The 18,621-nt window shown below is 46.1% G+C and overlaps 1 protein-coding gene across 1 annotated transcript in view; it reads left to right on the top strand.

Annotated features, from left to right (window-relative positions):
- The window catches only part of LOC144485387 (uncharacterized), a 43,581-nt gene that overhangs the window by 23,389 nt on the left and 1,571 nt on the right, over window positions 1-18,621 (top strand). Inside the window, 2 exon segments of the mRNA XM_078203575.1 lie at window positions 1,267-2,180; window positions 15,364-15,423. Coding sequence (XP_078059701.1) covers window positions 1,267-2,180; window positions 15,364-15,423 — 974 coding nt within the window.

The raw sequence follows: 18,621 nt of genomic DNA, 5'->3' as shown, positions 1-18,621 counted from the left end.
CACACTGATGTTTGAAATCTTTTCCCACAGACCAAACAAACATTTCTCCTTCCTCATGCAGAGGTCGATGATATTCAGCTCCTGATAAATCTCTGTCAGATTTTGATGTTTATTTTAATTTGTGTAAATCCTCCCCTGGATAATGGTTTGAAAAGAGTGCTCACAATGAGTACAGGATAGAAATTCAGAGCAGACAATTCTCGTTTCTCTGGAATATTCTCTCCCCAATTTGTCAATCCCAGTCTCTGTCCCGCTCCAAGATGGCGGCGGCCGGTTGCCTGGGTAACCCGCACCTTGCAACGGGGAGAAGCTCCGCCCACTCACTATACCCTCACCAAGATGGCCACCCTTGCAGGACAGCTGAACCAGACCCACTTCGTCTCCCAAGATAGTTGCCTAGGTAACCCAGGCCCATTACCGGGGAGGAAGCTCCGCCTCTCTGAGCGCCCTCATTCACACTCGTAAGATGGCAGCTCGCGAGCCCGCCGCCCTTGGGCTTGTCCCCGCGGGGAAGGCGGGGCCCGAGGCCGTTTCCAGCGCAGCCGTGGTTTCCATTCCTCACCCTCCCCGACACTATGACTGACACTGAGCATGCTCAGACCGCACGCTGCGTTGCCAGGCTCACAACCGCCTTACCATTGCCGCGCATGCTCCACTCCCGACCTGGCCGCCCCCCATTCACTCTGATTGGTTGGAGGACCAGCCGCTCCCGCTCCGTCCTCCAGCCCCGCCCCCTCTTCCTATTGGCCCGCACCTGCCGTCAATCAGTCCCCGGGCGTTGTGATGTGGAGCATGCGCAGTGTCATTGCTGGCCTTGGCGCTTGTTTGTCCCGGAGAAGCGGAGTTTGTGAACTGTTTCTACAGGAGATCAGAAGCGAAGGATTTGCAGATGTGAAACGTCAGATCAAGCTCTGGTTGAGTAACTCCATTCATCAGGATCTGAATATCATCGGTCTTTGAATGTGGAAGGATAAATGATCAACTGTTCCAAAAGAACAGGTAGGGCCTGGGTGGGGTTGTGGTCGGTGCAGACTCGATGGGCCGAATGGCCTCCTTCTGCACTGTAGGGTTTCTATGATTTCAAACATCAGTGACTGGAAAAGCACCGAGACACACACACCCGAGTGAGTGTTCCAGTGAACTGACTGTGGAAAGAGCTTTAACCAGTTATTCAGCTTGAGAAAACATTGCAAAATACAAGGTGAGGAAAAACCATACATTTGTTCAATGTTTGGACAAGACTTGAACTGATTGTCCAACCTCGAGAGACACACGGATACCGGTACCATGGAGAAACGGTGGAAATGTGAAGATTGTGGGAAAGGATTCAATTATCCATCCCTGCTGGAAAACCATCAACGCAGTCACACTGGGGAGAGGCCATTCACCTGTTCTATATGTGGGAAAGGATTCACTCAGTCATCCAACCTATCATTACACCAGCGAGTTCACACGGGGAAGAGGGCATTCACCTGCTCTGTGTGTGGGAAGGCTTTCACTCAGTTATCTGGCCTTTTGTCACACCAGCGAATTCACACCGAGGAGAAGCCATTCAGCTGCACTACCTGTGGAAAGAGGTTCAGGCATTCTTCAGCACTCACGGCACACCAACGCACTCACACTGGGGAGAGACTGTTCGCCTGCCCTGAGTGTGGAAAGAGATTCACTCAGTCATCCAACTTCACATTACACCAGCGAGTTCACACTGGGGAGAGGCCTTTTACCTGCTCCATGTGTGGGGAGGGATTCACTGGGTCATCCCACCTGCTGTCACACCAGCGGATTCACACTCAAAAGCCATTCAGCTGCACTTCCTGTGGAAAGAGTTTCAGACAGGCAACCTCTCTCGTTGCACACCAACGGATTCACACTGGGGAGAGACCATTTACTTGTTCCATGTGTGGGAAGGGATTCACAGTTTTACCCACCCTGCTGAGACACCAACGAATTCACACTGAGGAGAAGCCATTCAGCTGCACTGACTGTGGAAAGAGTTTCAGGCAGTCATCCAATCTTGTTTTACACCAGCGAGTTCACACTGGAGAGAGGCCATTCAGCTGCTCTGTGTGTGGGAAAGGATTCAATCGGTCATCCAACCTCACTGCTCACCAGCGAGTTCACACTGGGCAGAGGCCGTTCACTTGCTCCGTGCCTGGGGTTCAACCTGCTGGCTCACCAATGCACTCACACTAAGAGACCATTTAACTGCTCTGTGTGTGGGAAGGGATTCACTCAGTCACAATGGTTCCTGAGACATCAGCAAGTTCATTAGTGACTGCAGGGGTTGGATTCTGCTGTTACTGCTGCTGTTTATCTTGTTTAGTATTGATACGTGGTTTTGTTCCTGCTGATATGACTGGCTGGGGTTTAATATTCTGGCGATGTCACCAATTTTCAGGGCTTCAGGGTCCATTTTTGACAACACCATTTCTTTTAATTCAAGAACTATTAAGAGACTTCTGGATGAGTACATGGGATTTAATGGGATTGAGGGCTATAGATAGGCCTAGAGGTAGGGATATGATCAGCGCAACTTGTGGGCCGAAGGGCCTGTTTGTGCTGTGGCTTTCTATGTTCTAACTTTCAACAGGAATTCTGTTACAACAAAATTATAAACTTTTACTTTAATCCTAAATTGTTCTTTGGTGGAAAATCTACAATTCTGTGCCTGAAAGGTTCTACTTCGGGCATCAAAATATATATTTTTAAATGACTGGTTTGAGATTTTCTCAAGAGCTACTCTTTGATTTTCAGAGCCTTCTCTTTCACTCTCACTAACTCCTTTATTAGTGATGTATTCACATAGTAATATTACAAAGGGTTGTGGGTTCTGAACGTACCCCAGTCCATCACACAAACCAGTCTCCCATCCATTGACTCTCTCTACACTTCCCACTGCCTCAGAAAGCAGCCAGCATAATCAAGAACCCCTCATACCCCGGACCTTCTCTCTTCCACCTGCTTCTGTCGAGAAAAAGATACAAAAGTCTGAAAACACCTGCCAACTAATTCAAGAACAACTTCCTTGCTGCATCAGAATTTTGACTGGACCTACCGTATATTAAGCTGATCTTTCCCTTCACCATACCTGTAACTACAGCACTATATTCTGCACCGTATCCTTTCCTTTTCCCCTCTGTACTCTATGAACAGTATGCTTTGTTTGTCTAGTACATAAGAAACAATACTTTTCACTGTATCCTAGTACATGCAACACTAATAAATTAAATCAAATATTGATGATATGTATTCTCTCAGTAACAATACCTTTTGTATTTTGTTGAATTTTGTCGTGTTTACTTCATTACATGTGTAAGATAGCGCAGATGCCACATACAGTGGAGATATTATAGAACATAGAACAGTACAGCACAGAGCAGGCCCTTCGGCCCACGATGTTGTGCCGAGCTTTATCTGAAACCAAGATCAAGCTATCCCACTCCCTATCATCCTGGTGTGCTCCATGTGCCTATCCAATAACCGCTTAAATGTTCCTAAAGTGTCTGACTCCACTATCACTGCAGGCAGTCCATTCCACACCCCAACCACTCTCTGCGTAAACTTAGAATCTATATATAAAATGTATTGTGTCAATTTATTTTAAATAAATCTCCCTTCCTCCACTTCCAAAATGTGATTTCAAACTATTTGACACATTTGGGATTGAGGCACGTATGTGTAACCCCTGGATGGTGAGTTGGGAGGAAGTGAAAGTGCAGCTGTTACATCTCCTGCACGTGCAGGAAAAGCTGCCTTGGGAAGTTTATAAGTTCTTTATTTCTAAAATAAGCATATTGTAGAAAGGCTCTGACTCGTGTGTGGTCTCAGTGTGTGACTGCCTCACTGACATTCTGTTTTCACTGACTGTCGATAAGTCGCAGCTGCTGCCGACTGTATTCTCTCTTTGAAAAGCTGGATTGAAAATGTAATGTTTGACAGGGTTTATATCAAATCCCCCGATAGTTATATTAGCCCACCATCAAATAAAAACATGTTCTAATATTCTGTGTCAATGACGTTCTGGATAAAAACAGTCATCAAAGTAGATTAAACACATTCCATTTTGTTAAATGAAGTGAATGAGATGCTGGTGGTCTTTGGTTTCGGGTTTTACTCATTTTATTGGAAACTGCTCATTTCATAAAGCATTTTTATATTTGGTAAATAGGTGCAGACGGTTATTGGTTCAGACGGTGGAGCAGGAAAAACTCACATGATTCTGATCTTCATTGTGTGTGAATTTACATTCGAAACCCATTGATAACCTCAGTACACAATCAGCTCTGACCAGGGCTTCCATATGTTGTTACTGAGCATTAAGCAGCAAAAAGAGTGGAACGGCAGTTATGCCACACAGCTCCAGGGACCCGGGTTCAAATCCAGCTTGGGTGACTGTCTGTCTGTCATGCTCTCCCCATGTCAGTGTGGATTCCCTTTGGGTGCTCTGGTTTCCTCCTACAGTCCAAAGATGTGCAGGTTAGATGGATTAGCCATGGTAACGTGTGGGGTTGGAGGGATAGAGCAGACGAGAGGGTCTGGGTGAGATACTCTGTCAGAGAGTCAATGCAGACTCGATAGGCCGAATAGCCTCTTCTGAACAGTAGGGATTCCATGATTCTATGAACAGTGGTTAAAATTTGAACATGGTCAAATGTATCTCAACTTCCAATGTGGCATATGTGATTTGTGAGTGAGTTCACAGTGCCTGGCTGTTAAATTCCTGAGCTGTGCACTCAGGATCTTTCTCCACACTGCCTGAAATACATACAAAAGTGTCACTCAGCAGAGTGAGGAGATTTTACGTGTCACCAAGAGCTTACATGGCTCACATTGCTACAAAATGCTTCAGTTCAGTCCCAGGGAGACAGCTCCTCCAAATATCACCCACCCAGACAGCACATCAGCAACCGTCCTTCCTCATAGAGTTTGATAGCACAAAAAGAGGCCTTTTAACCCATCGTGTCTGCACTGGCCATCAAACACCAATCCATTCCAATCCCATCACCCAGCACTTCACTTGGTCTGTACCCTTTTATGCTATAGCTTTTCAGGTGTTCATCTAAATGCGTCTTAAATGTGGTGAGGGTGCCTGCTTGCACCACCCTGAGGTCTGTTGTGGGAAAAATGCCACTTTGTGAATCAGGCTTGAAGGTTTCAACAATACAGTTTTATTTAACGAAGCTTCATGGAGAAAAGGCACTGGCACTCCGCAGTGCTTCGAGACAGCTACCTTCTCTCAAAGAGACAATAGGAGCGGTCCATCTTTATACCCTTTACACAATAGATGGACCGGACATCTAGCCATTATCACATCATTGTAATCAAGTAGGTGATCGATCATTAAACACATCGTTATAGACAAATACAGACAGATACAGACATAAACATGTTAACATCGCATTGTTCTATGAATGGATACATTTCCTACGTCAGTGACTATCAATGACTTTAGTTTCGGTCCATTCATACAGTAGTTTACAGTAATTGGTTTTCCTGCATTTTGTATTCCCGATCTCACCTGTAGCTAATCTCTTTACCAGACCCTTTTGTCCCTATTTCCATTGGCTTCCTGCAGTATCTAATTTCTGCATGTTTTAATTTACAAGTAGTTGTCTGAGTGTCTTTAATCCTAAGTAATTGTCTGGGCTCAGAGTCAGTGCCTGTTTGTGGTCTTAACTCTTTATGTGCCAGACAGTCATTTTTAAAGTGTACTCTTCTGTATATTTTTCCCACTTCAGGTCTAAGAGGACATGAGAGGAGGTGAGAGAAACTAGAGTAAGATTTGAGTTCAGAGCTAAGACAAAGGGGAACCTTAAAGAAGATTTTGTCGAGTCAATTAGCTTGCTGCCTCAAAGCGCCAGGGACCCAGGTTCAATTCCTGGCTTGGGTCACTGTCTGTGCGGAGTTTGCATGTTCTCCCCAGGTCTCCATGTGTTTCCTCCGGGTGCTCCAGTTTCCTCCCACAGGCCAAAGATAGATGTGCAGGTCAGGTGGATTGGCTATGCTAAATTGCCCCTTGGCATCCCAAGATGTGTAGCTTAGGTGCAGTAGGCATGGAAAATGTGCATGGGGTTATTGGGACAGGATGGGGGGAGGGGGAGAGGTGGTGGCAAAGGGAGCTGTGTAATATGTTCTTTCAGAGAGTTGGTGCAGACTTGTTGGGCCAAATGGCCTCCTTCTGCACCAGAAGAATCCTATGGAGTATGGAAAGGGAGGGAAGCAGCAGAGGCAGCTGATTGGATTGTCTCAAACTTAGCAACAAAGAAGATCATGAGTTTCTCCTCCATGAGCATTTGTGGGAGGTGAAGATGGAGGAAGAACAAAGGGAGCTATTTCAAAAGGAGCCAAAAGAGAAAATGCTGGAAAATCTCAGCAGTTCTGGCAGCATCTGTAAGGAGAGAAAAGAGCTGACGTTTCGAGTCCAGATAACCCTTTGTCAAAGCTGGTGTTTTGAGCTTTGACAAAAGGGTCATCTGGACTTGAAACATCAGCTCTTTTCTCTCCTTACAGATGCTGCCAGAATTGCTGAGATTTTCCAGCATTTTCTCTTTTGGTTTCAGATTCTAGCATCCGCAGTAATTTGCTTTTATCCATATATTTCAAAAGGAATTCATTTATGTTGATGTTATTGAAAAGATTCAATGCACAGTATTGAACACAAAGCTAATTTATTTGACTTTTATCCAGAATATTAACCCCTATAACTGGGTTGGATTTCATCAACTCCAGCAGAAATAGACCGAATGAACACATTTAAGTCCTGAGTGTGATTAACAGCAGAATCCGATCACTATGGTTAATTGTGGATTCGTTGGTGTTTCAGAAGGTTGGATGACTGAGAGAATCCCTTGCCACAATCAGAGCAGGTGAACGGCCTCTCCCCAGTGTGAATTCGCTGATGTACAGTGAGGTTATATGATTGTCTGAACCCAGTCCCACAGTGTCTGCATCTGAATGGCCTCTCGTCAGTGTGAGCACATTGATGGCGCATCAGTACACCAGATCTTTTAAAGCACTTCCCACAGTCTGAGCATTTAAAAGGTCTCTCATCAGTGTGAACACGTTGATGTGTCAGCAGGTAAGATGAAGCAGTGAATCCTTTCCCACATTCGGAGCAGGTGAATGGTCTCTCCCCAGTATGAACTCGCTGGTGTGATAGCAGTTTGGATGACTGAGTGAATCCCTTCCCACATTCGGTGCAGGTGAATTGTCTTTTCCCAGTGTGAATTTGCTGGTGTGTCAGCAAGTGGGAGGACCTAACGAACCCCTTCTCACACTCAGAGCAGGAGAATGGCCTCTCCCCAGTGTGACTACGACGATGGATTTCCAGCTTGGATGGGTAACGGAATCCCTTCCCACAGTCCACACATTTCCACGGTTTCTCCATGGAGTGACTGCACTAACGTTTCAACAGGCTGAAGGCTTGTCCACACACAGAACACATGTACAGTTTCTCTCCACTGTCAATGGAGCTTTTCAGTTCTATGTTCAAAATCTGACGATATTCAGGTAAGGATGCATTCAGCGGCTGTCAGACTTTGATGCGATGATGAGGTTGTTTCCTGACTGTAACTCCTCCCCTTCCGATACTCTGTGGAAAGGATTTAAAACAGAGAAAAAGGAGTGAGAGAGAACCCACAGAAACAAAAAGGCGGGTTGTGAAATTGAGCTGAATGAACCTGGGAATGTGTGGGACCGGCACAAGGTGAAAGTGACCCTGGCAGCTGTCGCTATGTCCACACTGGATGCACATCATTGCCAACTGGAGCTACCTCCACACTGGATGCACACATTGCCAGCTGGAGCCTCCTCCACACTGGATGTACATCATTGCCAACTGGAGCCTCCTCCACACTGGATGCACACATTGCCAGCTGGAGCCTCCTCCACTCTGGATGCACACATTGCCAGCTGGAGCCGCCTCCACGCTGGATGCACACATTGCCAGCTGGAGCCTCCTCCACACTGGATGCACACATTGTCAGCTGGAGCCTCCTCCACACTGGATGCACACATTGCCAGCTGGAGCCTCCTCCACACTGGATGCACACATTGCCAGCTGGAGCCTCCTCCACACTGGATGCACACATTGCCAGCTGGAGCCTCCTCCACACTGGATGCACACATTGCCAGCTGGAGCCTCCTCCACACTGGATGCACACATTGCCAGCTGGAGCCTCCTCCACACTGGATGCACACATTGCCAGCTGGAGCCTGCAACCTGGGACTGGGAAAAGGGATGAAGGAGAAAAGGTAACAAAGCCCCAGAGGGACTGGGCTCCCTGCGCATGCGCCCTGCTGCCCGTTGCCCCGGGAAAGATGGCGGCCGTTAACCCGGGATGAACAAAAGTGTCGGCGGCGCCTCCCGCGCGACCCGGGACTTTGGGATTCGGGCTCTGAGGCATGAGCATGTTTTACTAATGAGTTTCCCCGCTCCCCCGGCCCCACAAGACGGTTCCATTTCTTCCCCAGCCCCATTCCCCTCCAGTATCTTCTCACCCGATGTTGATTGAACAGACCGACACCCGGGACCGCGCATGCTCCAAACACAGCATTTCCCCCACGCCTGCGCAGTCTCTTCCTCTAGTGAGGATCGAGCACTTTCTGACCCGCGGAGAATGATGGGTAATCACTCCACCATTAAATGGAAATTTTGGTAATGATGTTTTCTGATCCGTTTGCGATTGCATCCAATGATCCAGATATACAATTATCATTTTTTCTTCAAAAACTGCACTTAATTAGTTATCTGCCATAGTGCTGTCCTGGATATGATCAACAGCAGCAGCTACATTAGAAACTATCCCTCGAGTTAAATGTGAGCCCATTCATGAATTGCTAGCTCAGGTGATTGAATTAATGAATCTTATCTAACACACAACATGAAAGCAGCCTCTCACCAGTCAGAATGCACTGATCATGTAACAAATAGAGTCATAGAGGTTTACAGCATGGAAACAGGCCCTTCGGCCCAACTTGTCCATGCTGGCGTTTTTTTAAACCCCTAAGCTAATCCAAATTGCGCGCACTTGGCCCGTATCCCTCCATACCCATGTAACTATCTAAATGCTTTTTAAAAGACAGAATTGTACCCACCTCTACTACTACCTCTGGCAGCTTGTTGCAGACACTTTATGACTCTATGTGATGAAAGAGCTCATTTTATTTTCTGTATTAACCACATATATTAATCAAATTCTGAAGGGAGTAACGAGTCATGAAACAGATGATTGCACAATTGATGAACCTTGATTAAGTTATAAATAAAGAATCAATAATCATATTGGAAAGACTGGATTTTCATTCAAAACTCGTTACGTTGAATTATTGCATGTCTCTCTCTGTGTGAGAAATAGTAATTTCAGACAAACTGTTCTAATAATGAAGGATCCCGGAGAATGGTCCCGAGGAATGGTACATTATAATGTTTAGTTTGATCCAGTGTCAGAGTCATAGAGGTTTACAGCATGGAAACAGGCCCTTCGGCCCAACTTGTCCATGCTGCCCTTTTTTTTAAAACCCCTAAGCTAATCCCAATTGCCCACATTTGGCCCATATCCCTCTATACCCATCGTACCCAAGTAACTATCTAAATGCTTTTTAAAAGCTAAAATTGAACCCACCTCTACTACTACCTCTGGCAGCTTGTTCCAGACACTCACCACCCTGTGTGTGAAAAAATTGCCCCTCTGGACACTTTTGTATCTCTCCCCTCTCACCTTAAATAGTGGATCGCGAAGTACTTGAAAGTCAAGAGATTTTAGCTCTTTTGTATTCTTTCTGATGTACAGAGACTGAGTGGCCACTGTGCCTAAGAACTAATTGGATTAACCCGAGCAGCAGCTTGAGGTAATTATTCACTGAGGAAAAGCTCGACTCTGACACAGGGAGCTGGCCACTCAGGGGTGAAAAGTCAGGGCTCTGTAATGATTTGTTACTGGCTGATTACTGAAGACACTCAATCGAGGCAAGAATCACATGTACATCTCAGCAAGTGGGACTGTACCTGAGACAGAGTCTTGAGAGGGGAATGCTGTGATGGATCAACACCTCGATAAAGTTGCAAAAATCATTGTCTGATTTGAATAATTATTGTCACATGTATGAGCATACAGTGAAAAGTACTGTTTCTTGTGTGCTATACAGAGTACCGTACGTAGAGAAGGAGAGGATGCAGAATGTAGTGTTACAGTCATAAGAGTTAGAATAAAGTTTTATAAGTATAGAACGAGGAGAAGATAGAACAGAGGGTGTGCTGGGCACAGCTTGCAAGAAGTTGCCACACTCCAGCACCATCTTGGAAGTTTTCCTGAATTGACATGCAAATCTCTTTCCTTTAATAATAATTTTAATGTTAATTTAATGTAAAATTTATTATTCAAAGAATCCTGTCCTGCCTTAATTAAGTCTTGTTTGAACAGACATTTTCTTTTCATGGGGTGTGGGTGTCACTGGCCAGACCAGCATTTTTATTGCCTATTCCTAATTGCCCTTGAGGTGATGGTGAGCTGCCTTCCTGAACCGCTGCAGTCCCTGTGGTGTGAGGTAAATTCCTTCCCTAAGAATTAATTGGATTAACCCGAGCAGATACAGTCCCACTTGCTGAGGTGGACATGTGGTTCTTGCCTCGAGTGAGTGTCTTCAGTAATCAGCCAGCAACAAATCATTACGGAGCCCTGGCTTTTCACCCCTGAGTGGCCAGCTCCCTGTGTCAGAGTCAAGCTTTTCCTCAGTGAATAATTACCTCAAGCTGCTGCTCGGGTTAATCCAATTAGTTCTTAGGGAAGGAATTTACTAAGTCATTCGCAGATTGGGGCGGCTGAGATTAGTTGTGTTACTGATAAGAAAATCAGAATACAATCAGATAACACAGGTGGGAAAGACAAAAAATCTACTCTGATGTGTTTTAATCAAGCTGATTTCACATTTATCCAGAATATTACACTACAGCCCAGTTCGAGGAGTTATTAACATCAGCAGAAACAAACTCCAACTGTCAGAACTGAAATATAGAAAATTCACTGAACAGCAGGAGGCCATTCAGCCCATCAGGTCTGTGCTGGCTGGAAAAGTACTGTCCAGTTTCACCCTACTTTCCAGCTCTTGATCTGTCCCTCTGTGTGTTACAGAATCTCAGCTGTGTATCTGAGTTCCTGTTTAATGTGATGAGGGTTTCTGCCTCTCCCGTCCTTTCAGGCAGTGAGTTCCAGATCCCCATCACTCTCCGGGTGAAATGATTCCTCCACGAACCCTCCTAATTCTTCAATCCTTTATTCACTAGATTTGAAAATTGAACAGATTGTAATTATATTAAAAATTCACCAACTGTCTTCAGCTTTCTGCCACACAGCTTTACTAGACATATACTTTTATAACTGATTAATCTGGTAACCAGAACAGAGCTCAGTACTCCAGCTTGCTCCAACTAGCATTTTATAAATATAAACAGACTATGCTGGGCAACCTCAGCAGGTCTGGCAGCATCTGTGGGGAGAAACAGAGTTAATCTTTTGGATCTTAATTTGTGATCTGCTATTTGTGATATATATAAATGACTTGGAAGAAGGTGTAACTGGTGTTATCAGCAAGTTTGCGGATGACACGAAGATGGCTGGACTTGCGGATAGCGATGAACATTGTCGGACAATACAGCAGGATATAGATAGGCTGGAAAATTGGGCGGAGAAATGGCAGATGGAATTTAATCCAGATAAATGTGAAGTGATGCATTTTGGAAGAACTAATGTAGGGAGGAGTTATACAATAAATGGCAGAGCCATCAAGAGTATAAAAACACAGAGGAACCTAGGTGTGCAAGTCCTCAAATCCTTGAAGGTGGCAGCATAGGTGGAGAAGGTGGTGAAGAAGGCATATGGCATGCTTGCCTTTATAGGATGGGGTATGGAGTATAAACGTTGGAGTCTGATGATGCAGCTGTATAGAACGCTGGTTAGGCCACATTTGGAGTACTGCGTCCAGTTCTGGTCGCCGCACTACCAGAAGGACGTGGAGGCTTTAGAGAGAGTGCAGGGAAGGTTTACCAGGATGTTGCCTGGTCTGGAGGGTCTTAGCTATGAGGAGAGATTGGGTAAACTGGGCTTGTTCTCCCTGGAAAGACGGAGAATGAGGGGAGTCCTAATAGAGGTGTACAAAATTATGAAGGGTATCAATAGGGTGAACAGTGGGAAGCTTTGTCCCAGGTCGGAGGTGACGATGACGAGGGGTCACGGGCTCAAGGTGAGAGGGGCGAAGTATAACTCAGATATCAGAGGGATGTTTTTTTACACAGAGGGTGATGGGGGCCTGGAATGCGCTGCCAAGAAGGGTGGTGGAGGCAGACATGCTGACATCGTTTAAGACTTACCTGGATAGTCACATGAGCAGCCTGGGAATGGAGGGATACAAACGATTGGTCTAGTTGGACCAATGAGCGGCACGGGCTTGGAGGGCCGAAGGGCCTGTTTCCTGTGCTGTACTGTTCTTTGTTCTTTGATCCTTCGACAGAACGTTTTATGAAGCATTTTATAAACATAGAAAATAGGTGCAGGAGTTGGCTATTCGGCCCTTCGAGCCTTCATCACCATTCAATATGATCATGGTCGATCATGCACTTTCAGTATCACAGTCCCGCTTTCTCTCCATACCCCTTTGTGGTACCGTTAGTCACAAGAGTCACATCCAGCTCCCCCTTGAACATATTTAACAAACTGGCCCCAACAGCTTTCTGTGGTAGAGAATTCCACAGGTTCACAACAAGAAGTTCTTCCTCATCTCAGTCTGAGATTGTAACCCCTAGTTCTGGACTTGCCCAACATTGGGAACATGTTGGGACAGCATCGAGCCTGTCCAGTCCCATCAGGATTTTAAATGTTTCTATGAGATCCCCTCTCATTCTAAATTCCAGTCAGTAAAAGCCCAGTTGATCCAGTCTCTCTCCATATGTCAGTCCTGCCATTCCAGGAATCAGTCTGTGAACCGTAGCTGGACTCCCTCAACAGCAAGAATGTCCTTCCTCAGACTAGGAGACCAAAAACGCACATAATACTCAAGGTGTGGCTTCACCAAGGCCCTGTACAACTGAGCAAAACATCTTTACTCCTGTACTCAAATCCTCTTGCTATGAAGGCCAGCATGCCATTAGCTTTCCTCACTGCCTGCTGTACCTGCATGCCAACCTTCAGCAACTGTCCCACCATGACACCCAGGTCACGTTGCACTTCCCCTTTTCCTAAACTGCCACCATTCAGATAATAATCTTTCTTCCTGTTTTTGCCACCAAAGTTGATAACCTCACATTTATCCACATTATGTTGCATTTGCCAAGTATCTGCCCACTCAGCCTGTCCAAGCCACCCTGTAGCCTCTCAGGATCCTCCTCACAGCACACACTGCCACCCAGCTTAGTGTCGGCTGAAAATTGGAGATATTGCATTCAATTCCTTCATCCAAATCATTAATGCATATTATGAACAGCTGGGGTTGCAGCACTGAACCTGCCGGACCCACTAGTCACTGCTTCCCACTCTGAAAAGGATCCATTGACTCCCACTCTCTGCTTCAGTTTGAGCATAATCTCCCTCCTCTTATACACTAGGCATGGGCCAAATGTCTTCTTGACCACCTGATTGAGACACTGATCAGCCTTGATTGAATGGCAGAGCAGACTCAATGGGCTGAATGGCCTAATTCTGCTCCTACATCTTACGGTCTTATGATCTACCTGTCCAGCCTCCTTCACGGATGCCTGGATGTTGGCTCCAGGTTCTCTCTGATCCTCTATAATTCTCAGCATCATCCCTTTATTGTTCATTCCCTTGTCTTGTCTAATGTCCCAAATTCATTCTCTCTCACTGCTCCAGATCGAATTCCATGTGCCATTTTTCTGCCCATCTGACCAGCCCACTGATATCTTCCTGCAGTCCACGGCTTTCTTCTGGATTGTTAAACACAAATACAACTGTTGTATCATCTGCAAACTGAATCATGAGCCTTACATTTAAGTCTAAGTCATTGATGTATACCACAAAACTGTGGAACCTCACTGGTAACCAGACACTATTCAGTCCTGGGTGTGATTAACAGCAGCAATAACAGCAGAATCCAACCCCTGCTGTCGCCTGTGAACTTGCTGGTGTTTCAGCAGGTTGTTTGACTGAGCGAATCCCTTCCCACACATGGAGCAGTTGAACGGCCTTTCCCCAGTGTGAACTCGCTGGTGTTTCAGCAGATTCTGTTTACTTTTAAATCTCTTCTCACAATCAGAACATTCAAAAGGTCTCTGATCAGTGTGAACAAGTTGGTGTGTAGTCAGGTGGGATGACTGAGTGAATCTCTTGCCGCACAGGAGGCAAGTGTAAGGTCTCTCTCCAGTGTGAACTCGCCGGTGTATCAGAAGGTCGGATGTATCAATGAATTCCTGACAACACACAGGGCAGGTGAACGGCCTCTCCCCAGTGTGAACTCGATGGTGTCTCAGAAGGTGAGCTAACCGAGTGAATCCCTTCCCACAGAGAGAGCAGGTGAACGGCCTCTCCCCAGTGTGAGTGTGCTGGTGTTTCAGAAGATCCTTTTTGCTTTTAAATGTTTTCTCACATTCAGAACAATTGAAAGGTCTCTGATCAGTGTGAACAAATCGATGTTTCAGGAGCTGGGATGAACAAGTGAATCCCTTCCCACACACGGAGCAGATGAACGGCCTCTCCCCAGTGTGAGTGCGTTGGTGAATCAGTAAATCCTTTTTACTTTTAAAGTTCTTCTCACAATCAGAACATTTAAATGGTCTCTGATCAGTGTGAACACTTTGGTGTGTCAGGAGGTGGGATGACTGAGTGAATCCCTTACCACACATGTTGCAGATGAATGGCCTCTCCCCAGCGTGAGTGCGTTGGTGAATCATCAAATCCTTTCTGCTTTTAAAGCTCTTCCCACACTCACAACATTTAAACGGTCTCTGATCAGAGTGAACCTGGTGGTGAGTCCGGAGGTTTGATAAAGCATTAAATCCCTTCCCACATTGAAGACAGGTGAATGGCCTCTCACCAGTATGGACATGCTGGTGTGTGTACAGGCTGGATGACTGAGTGAATCCCTTCCCACACACACAGCAGGTGAATGGTCTCTCCCCAGTGTGAATACGTCGATGGGTTTCCAATTCAGATGGGTAATTGAATCCCGTCCCACAGTTCGCACATTTCCACGGTTTCTCCATGATTATTGACAGGCTATCGGGTGTAGGCGGGATGCAGATTTGAGCTCACTATCAGATCAGCCATGATGTTATTAAATGCAGAACTGGCCCGTGGGGCCGAATGGCCTATTGCTGCTCCTTGTTCACATGATGCCGGTGTCCTCCTGTCTCTCCAGGTTATTTAATCAGTTGAAACCAGGTCCACACAAAGAACACAAGTACGGTGTCTACCTGATGTAAATGTGCTATTTCTTTTCACACTGTGTGACTGGTTAAAGCTCTGTTCCAGCTGACTGTGGAAAAGTAACTGAGATGTCTGTGTCTCGGGGCTTTTCCAGTCACACTGATGTTGAATAATTTCCCAAAGACAAAATAGGCAAACATTTCTCCTTCCACATTCATAGGCCTTTGATATTCAGATCCTGAAGAACCATGTGACACTGTCAGATCCCGAGACGTTTGGTTTGAATCGCCCGTCTGCAGATATTCTGGAAAAGGAGTTTACATTGAATTACTTTGAATATACAAGACACAAACAAGCCATTCAGTTTAATTCTTTATACTTGACACATCGTCTCCTGTCCCATATACCTCATCTCAGCCTTTCAGTTGATTTTTCTATTTCTTTTTCTCTCGTGTGCTTCTCCCATTTCCTTTTGAAACAATCTCAGCACTTTCCTCAACTCATTTCGATGGTGATTCTAAACCTGTGAGTGAAGACGTTTGTCCTTATTGCCTTCTTGGATTTATTAGTAACTATCTGGTATTTATGACTCTTTGTCTATTGATTGTTCCTTCTTTTAGACTCTGTCAGGAGTGGAAACATTCTCCCCATATTTCCCCTGTCCAAGCCACTAATAATTTTAAAGACTTCTATCAGATCACTGCTCAACAGGAAAAAACTTCAATCCATTTAATCTTTCCTGAAAGCTGTAATCTCTGTTTACAAAAATAATCACAGTCAATGCAGAACAGAAATCACAGAGAGACAAACATTCCTCTTGGAGTTGAGTTTTCTGTGTGTAAATCGTCAATTTGTAACAATGTGTAAAAGCAGTTTTTAAACATCTTTCAGTGTCAATCCACAATAGAAACGCTGAACAGACAATTCACTTTCCTCCACTCCCAGTTTTCTCCCTCCCTCTCCTCTGTCTGGGTTCAGTTCTCCAGCTCCTGTCTGCAGACTAACAATAAAACCAATGGGTCTGATTGGGGGGTTTGCAGCCTCCAACAGGTGTTTGTGAATCCTCCCCGCCCACCTCACAGGCTTTCCTTCCTTTCCAGAGATCAGAGTCCTCATTGATTTGAGGCCAAAGTGTAACCTCTTATTTATTGTCCCCCTCCCCCATCCTCTGATGTGAACCATCCTCCAGTGGCTGAGCCAGGATGGGGCCGTTAACCTGGGCCTGTTCCCGGGAGGGAGGGAGGGAGAAGCCCCGCAGCTGCAAACCAGGGAGCTGACAATGATTCTGAAGGGTTTGCGGATCCACAAATTGTTTCCAAATCCTCCCCAATGTCCAGCCACCTGCTGTCCCTGCGGTAAAGCCAGGGCCTGTTTCCTGGGCCAGAAGTTGGTGCTGTTTCCAGTACAGCCGTGGTTTCCATTCCTATCCTGTGCTCACAAACTCCTCCCGAACCCTCCCCAACACCATGACTGACACTGAGCATGCTCAGAGCGTGCACCCACACCACCTGATGTGGAGATGCCGGTGTTGGACTGGGTGAGTCACCTGATGAAGGAGCGGAGCTCCGAAAGCTCCTGATTCCAAATAAACCTGTTAGATGTGAACCTGGTGTTGTGACTTCTTACTGTGCACACCACACCTGCGCAGTGCGTTCCCAGGCTCCCCAGCGCTTTATCATCTTTGCGCATGCTCCACTCCCAGCCTGGGCCCGCCCCTCATTCACTCCGATTCGTTGGAGGATCAACCGCTCCCGCTCCGTCTTCCAGCCCCGCCCCCTCTTCCTATTGGTCCGGAGCTGCCGTCAATCAGTCCCCAAACATTGTGATGTGGAGCATGCGCAGTGCCTGCGGCAGACGGTAAGGCGCTCGAGCGAGCAGGTTTTAAATGGAGATTTTTACAAAGATCCAGTGCGGATCCAGAGCCCAAAATAAAATTGGAAACATAAATGGAGTTGGCGGGTGGATGGTGAGGCTTTATAAACACCCGGTGTCGGCCACAAACCCTCAATTTGCAAAGCAAATTCCTCGGGCCTTCCGAAGGCTTCAGACCCGAGTTCACATCCGCCATCTTTAGAGGGAACCAAGTATTGCAAAGCGCATGCGCATCCGCCATCTTTGTTGAGGTAAATTGGAATAACGCATGCGCAGCCACCATACTTCTTGAGGGTGAAACCAAATGAATAACCCACTGGAGACAAAAAAAATCAGACAGTTTGTTATAAAATCAATGTGTTGTTGTAAAACCGGAAGTTAGGGTTACAGCCAACAACAACTTCTATTTATATAACACCATTAATATCAGGGTGGTTAGCACTGCTGCCTCACAGCTCCAGGGACTCAGGTTCGATTCCAGCCTTAGGTCACTGTCTGTGCAGAGTTTGCACGTTATCCCTGTGACTGTGGGTTTCCTCTGGATGCTCTGGTTTTCTCCCACCGTCCAAAGATGTGATGCTTAGGGGAATATATTGCCCCTTCGTGTACAAAGATGTGCAGGTAAGGTGGGTTAGAGGTATAGATCAGGGGTAAAATATTCAGAGTTGGTCCAGACTTGATGGGCCAAATGGTTTCCTTCTGCATGGTCGGAATTCTTTGAGAAGTCATCCTTGTGCAGTGAAGGTCTCGTCACTAATGGTGGAGTGATTAAAAAATGGAATGTGTAGGAAGCCAGAATCAGAGCAGTACGAGAGGTGATTCCAGAGATGGGGAGGAACAGGCCTTGGAGTGATTTGTATAAATTAGTTGTAAGGATGCATGAAAAAATGCAACATTTCATTTGGATCTCATAGAATCCTACAGTGCAGAAGGAGGCCATTGGGCCCATCGAATCTGCATTGACCACAATCCCACCCAGGCCCTATCACCGTTACCCCATGCATTTACCCTAGCGAGACCCCCCCCTCCCCCGCAACACTCAGGGTTAATTTAGCATTGCCAATCTACTTAATCCACACCTGTTTGGACTGTGGGAGGAAACTGGTGCACCCGGAGGAAACTAATGCAGAAACAGGGAGAACCTGCAAACTCCACACAGACAGTGAACCAAGCTGGGAATCAAACTCGGGTTCCTGGTGCTGTGAGGCAGCAGTGCTAACCACTGTCCCACCGTGCCGCCCTCAGCTCAGGGAGGAGGGGAGAGGGAGAGCTCAGGGAGGAGGGAGACATAGATTTACTGTTTTGGGGAACCAGACCAGAAAAGTTGTTCCTTAGAAATTAGACTTGTCTGATCAGAATTCTATCCTGGACTGACAGT

This window comes from Mustelus asterias, unplaced genomic scaffold (genome assembly GCF_964213995.1).
Source record: "Mustelus asterias unplaced genomic scaffold, sMusAst1.hap1.1 HAP1_SCAFFOLD_193, whole genome shotgun sequence".
Classification (NCBI taxonomy): Eukaryota; Metazoa; Chordata; class Chondrichthyes; order Carcharhiniformes; family Triakidae; genus Mustelus; species Mustelus asterias.
The sequence above is the reverse complement of the archived record's forward strand: the minus strand, read 5'-3'. Positions and strand labels throughout refer to the sequence as shown.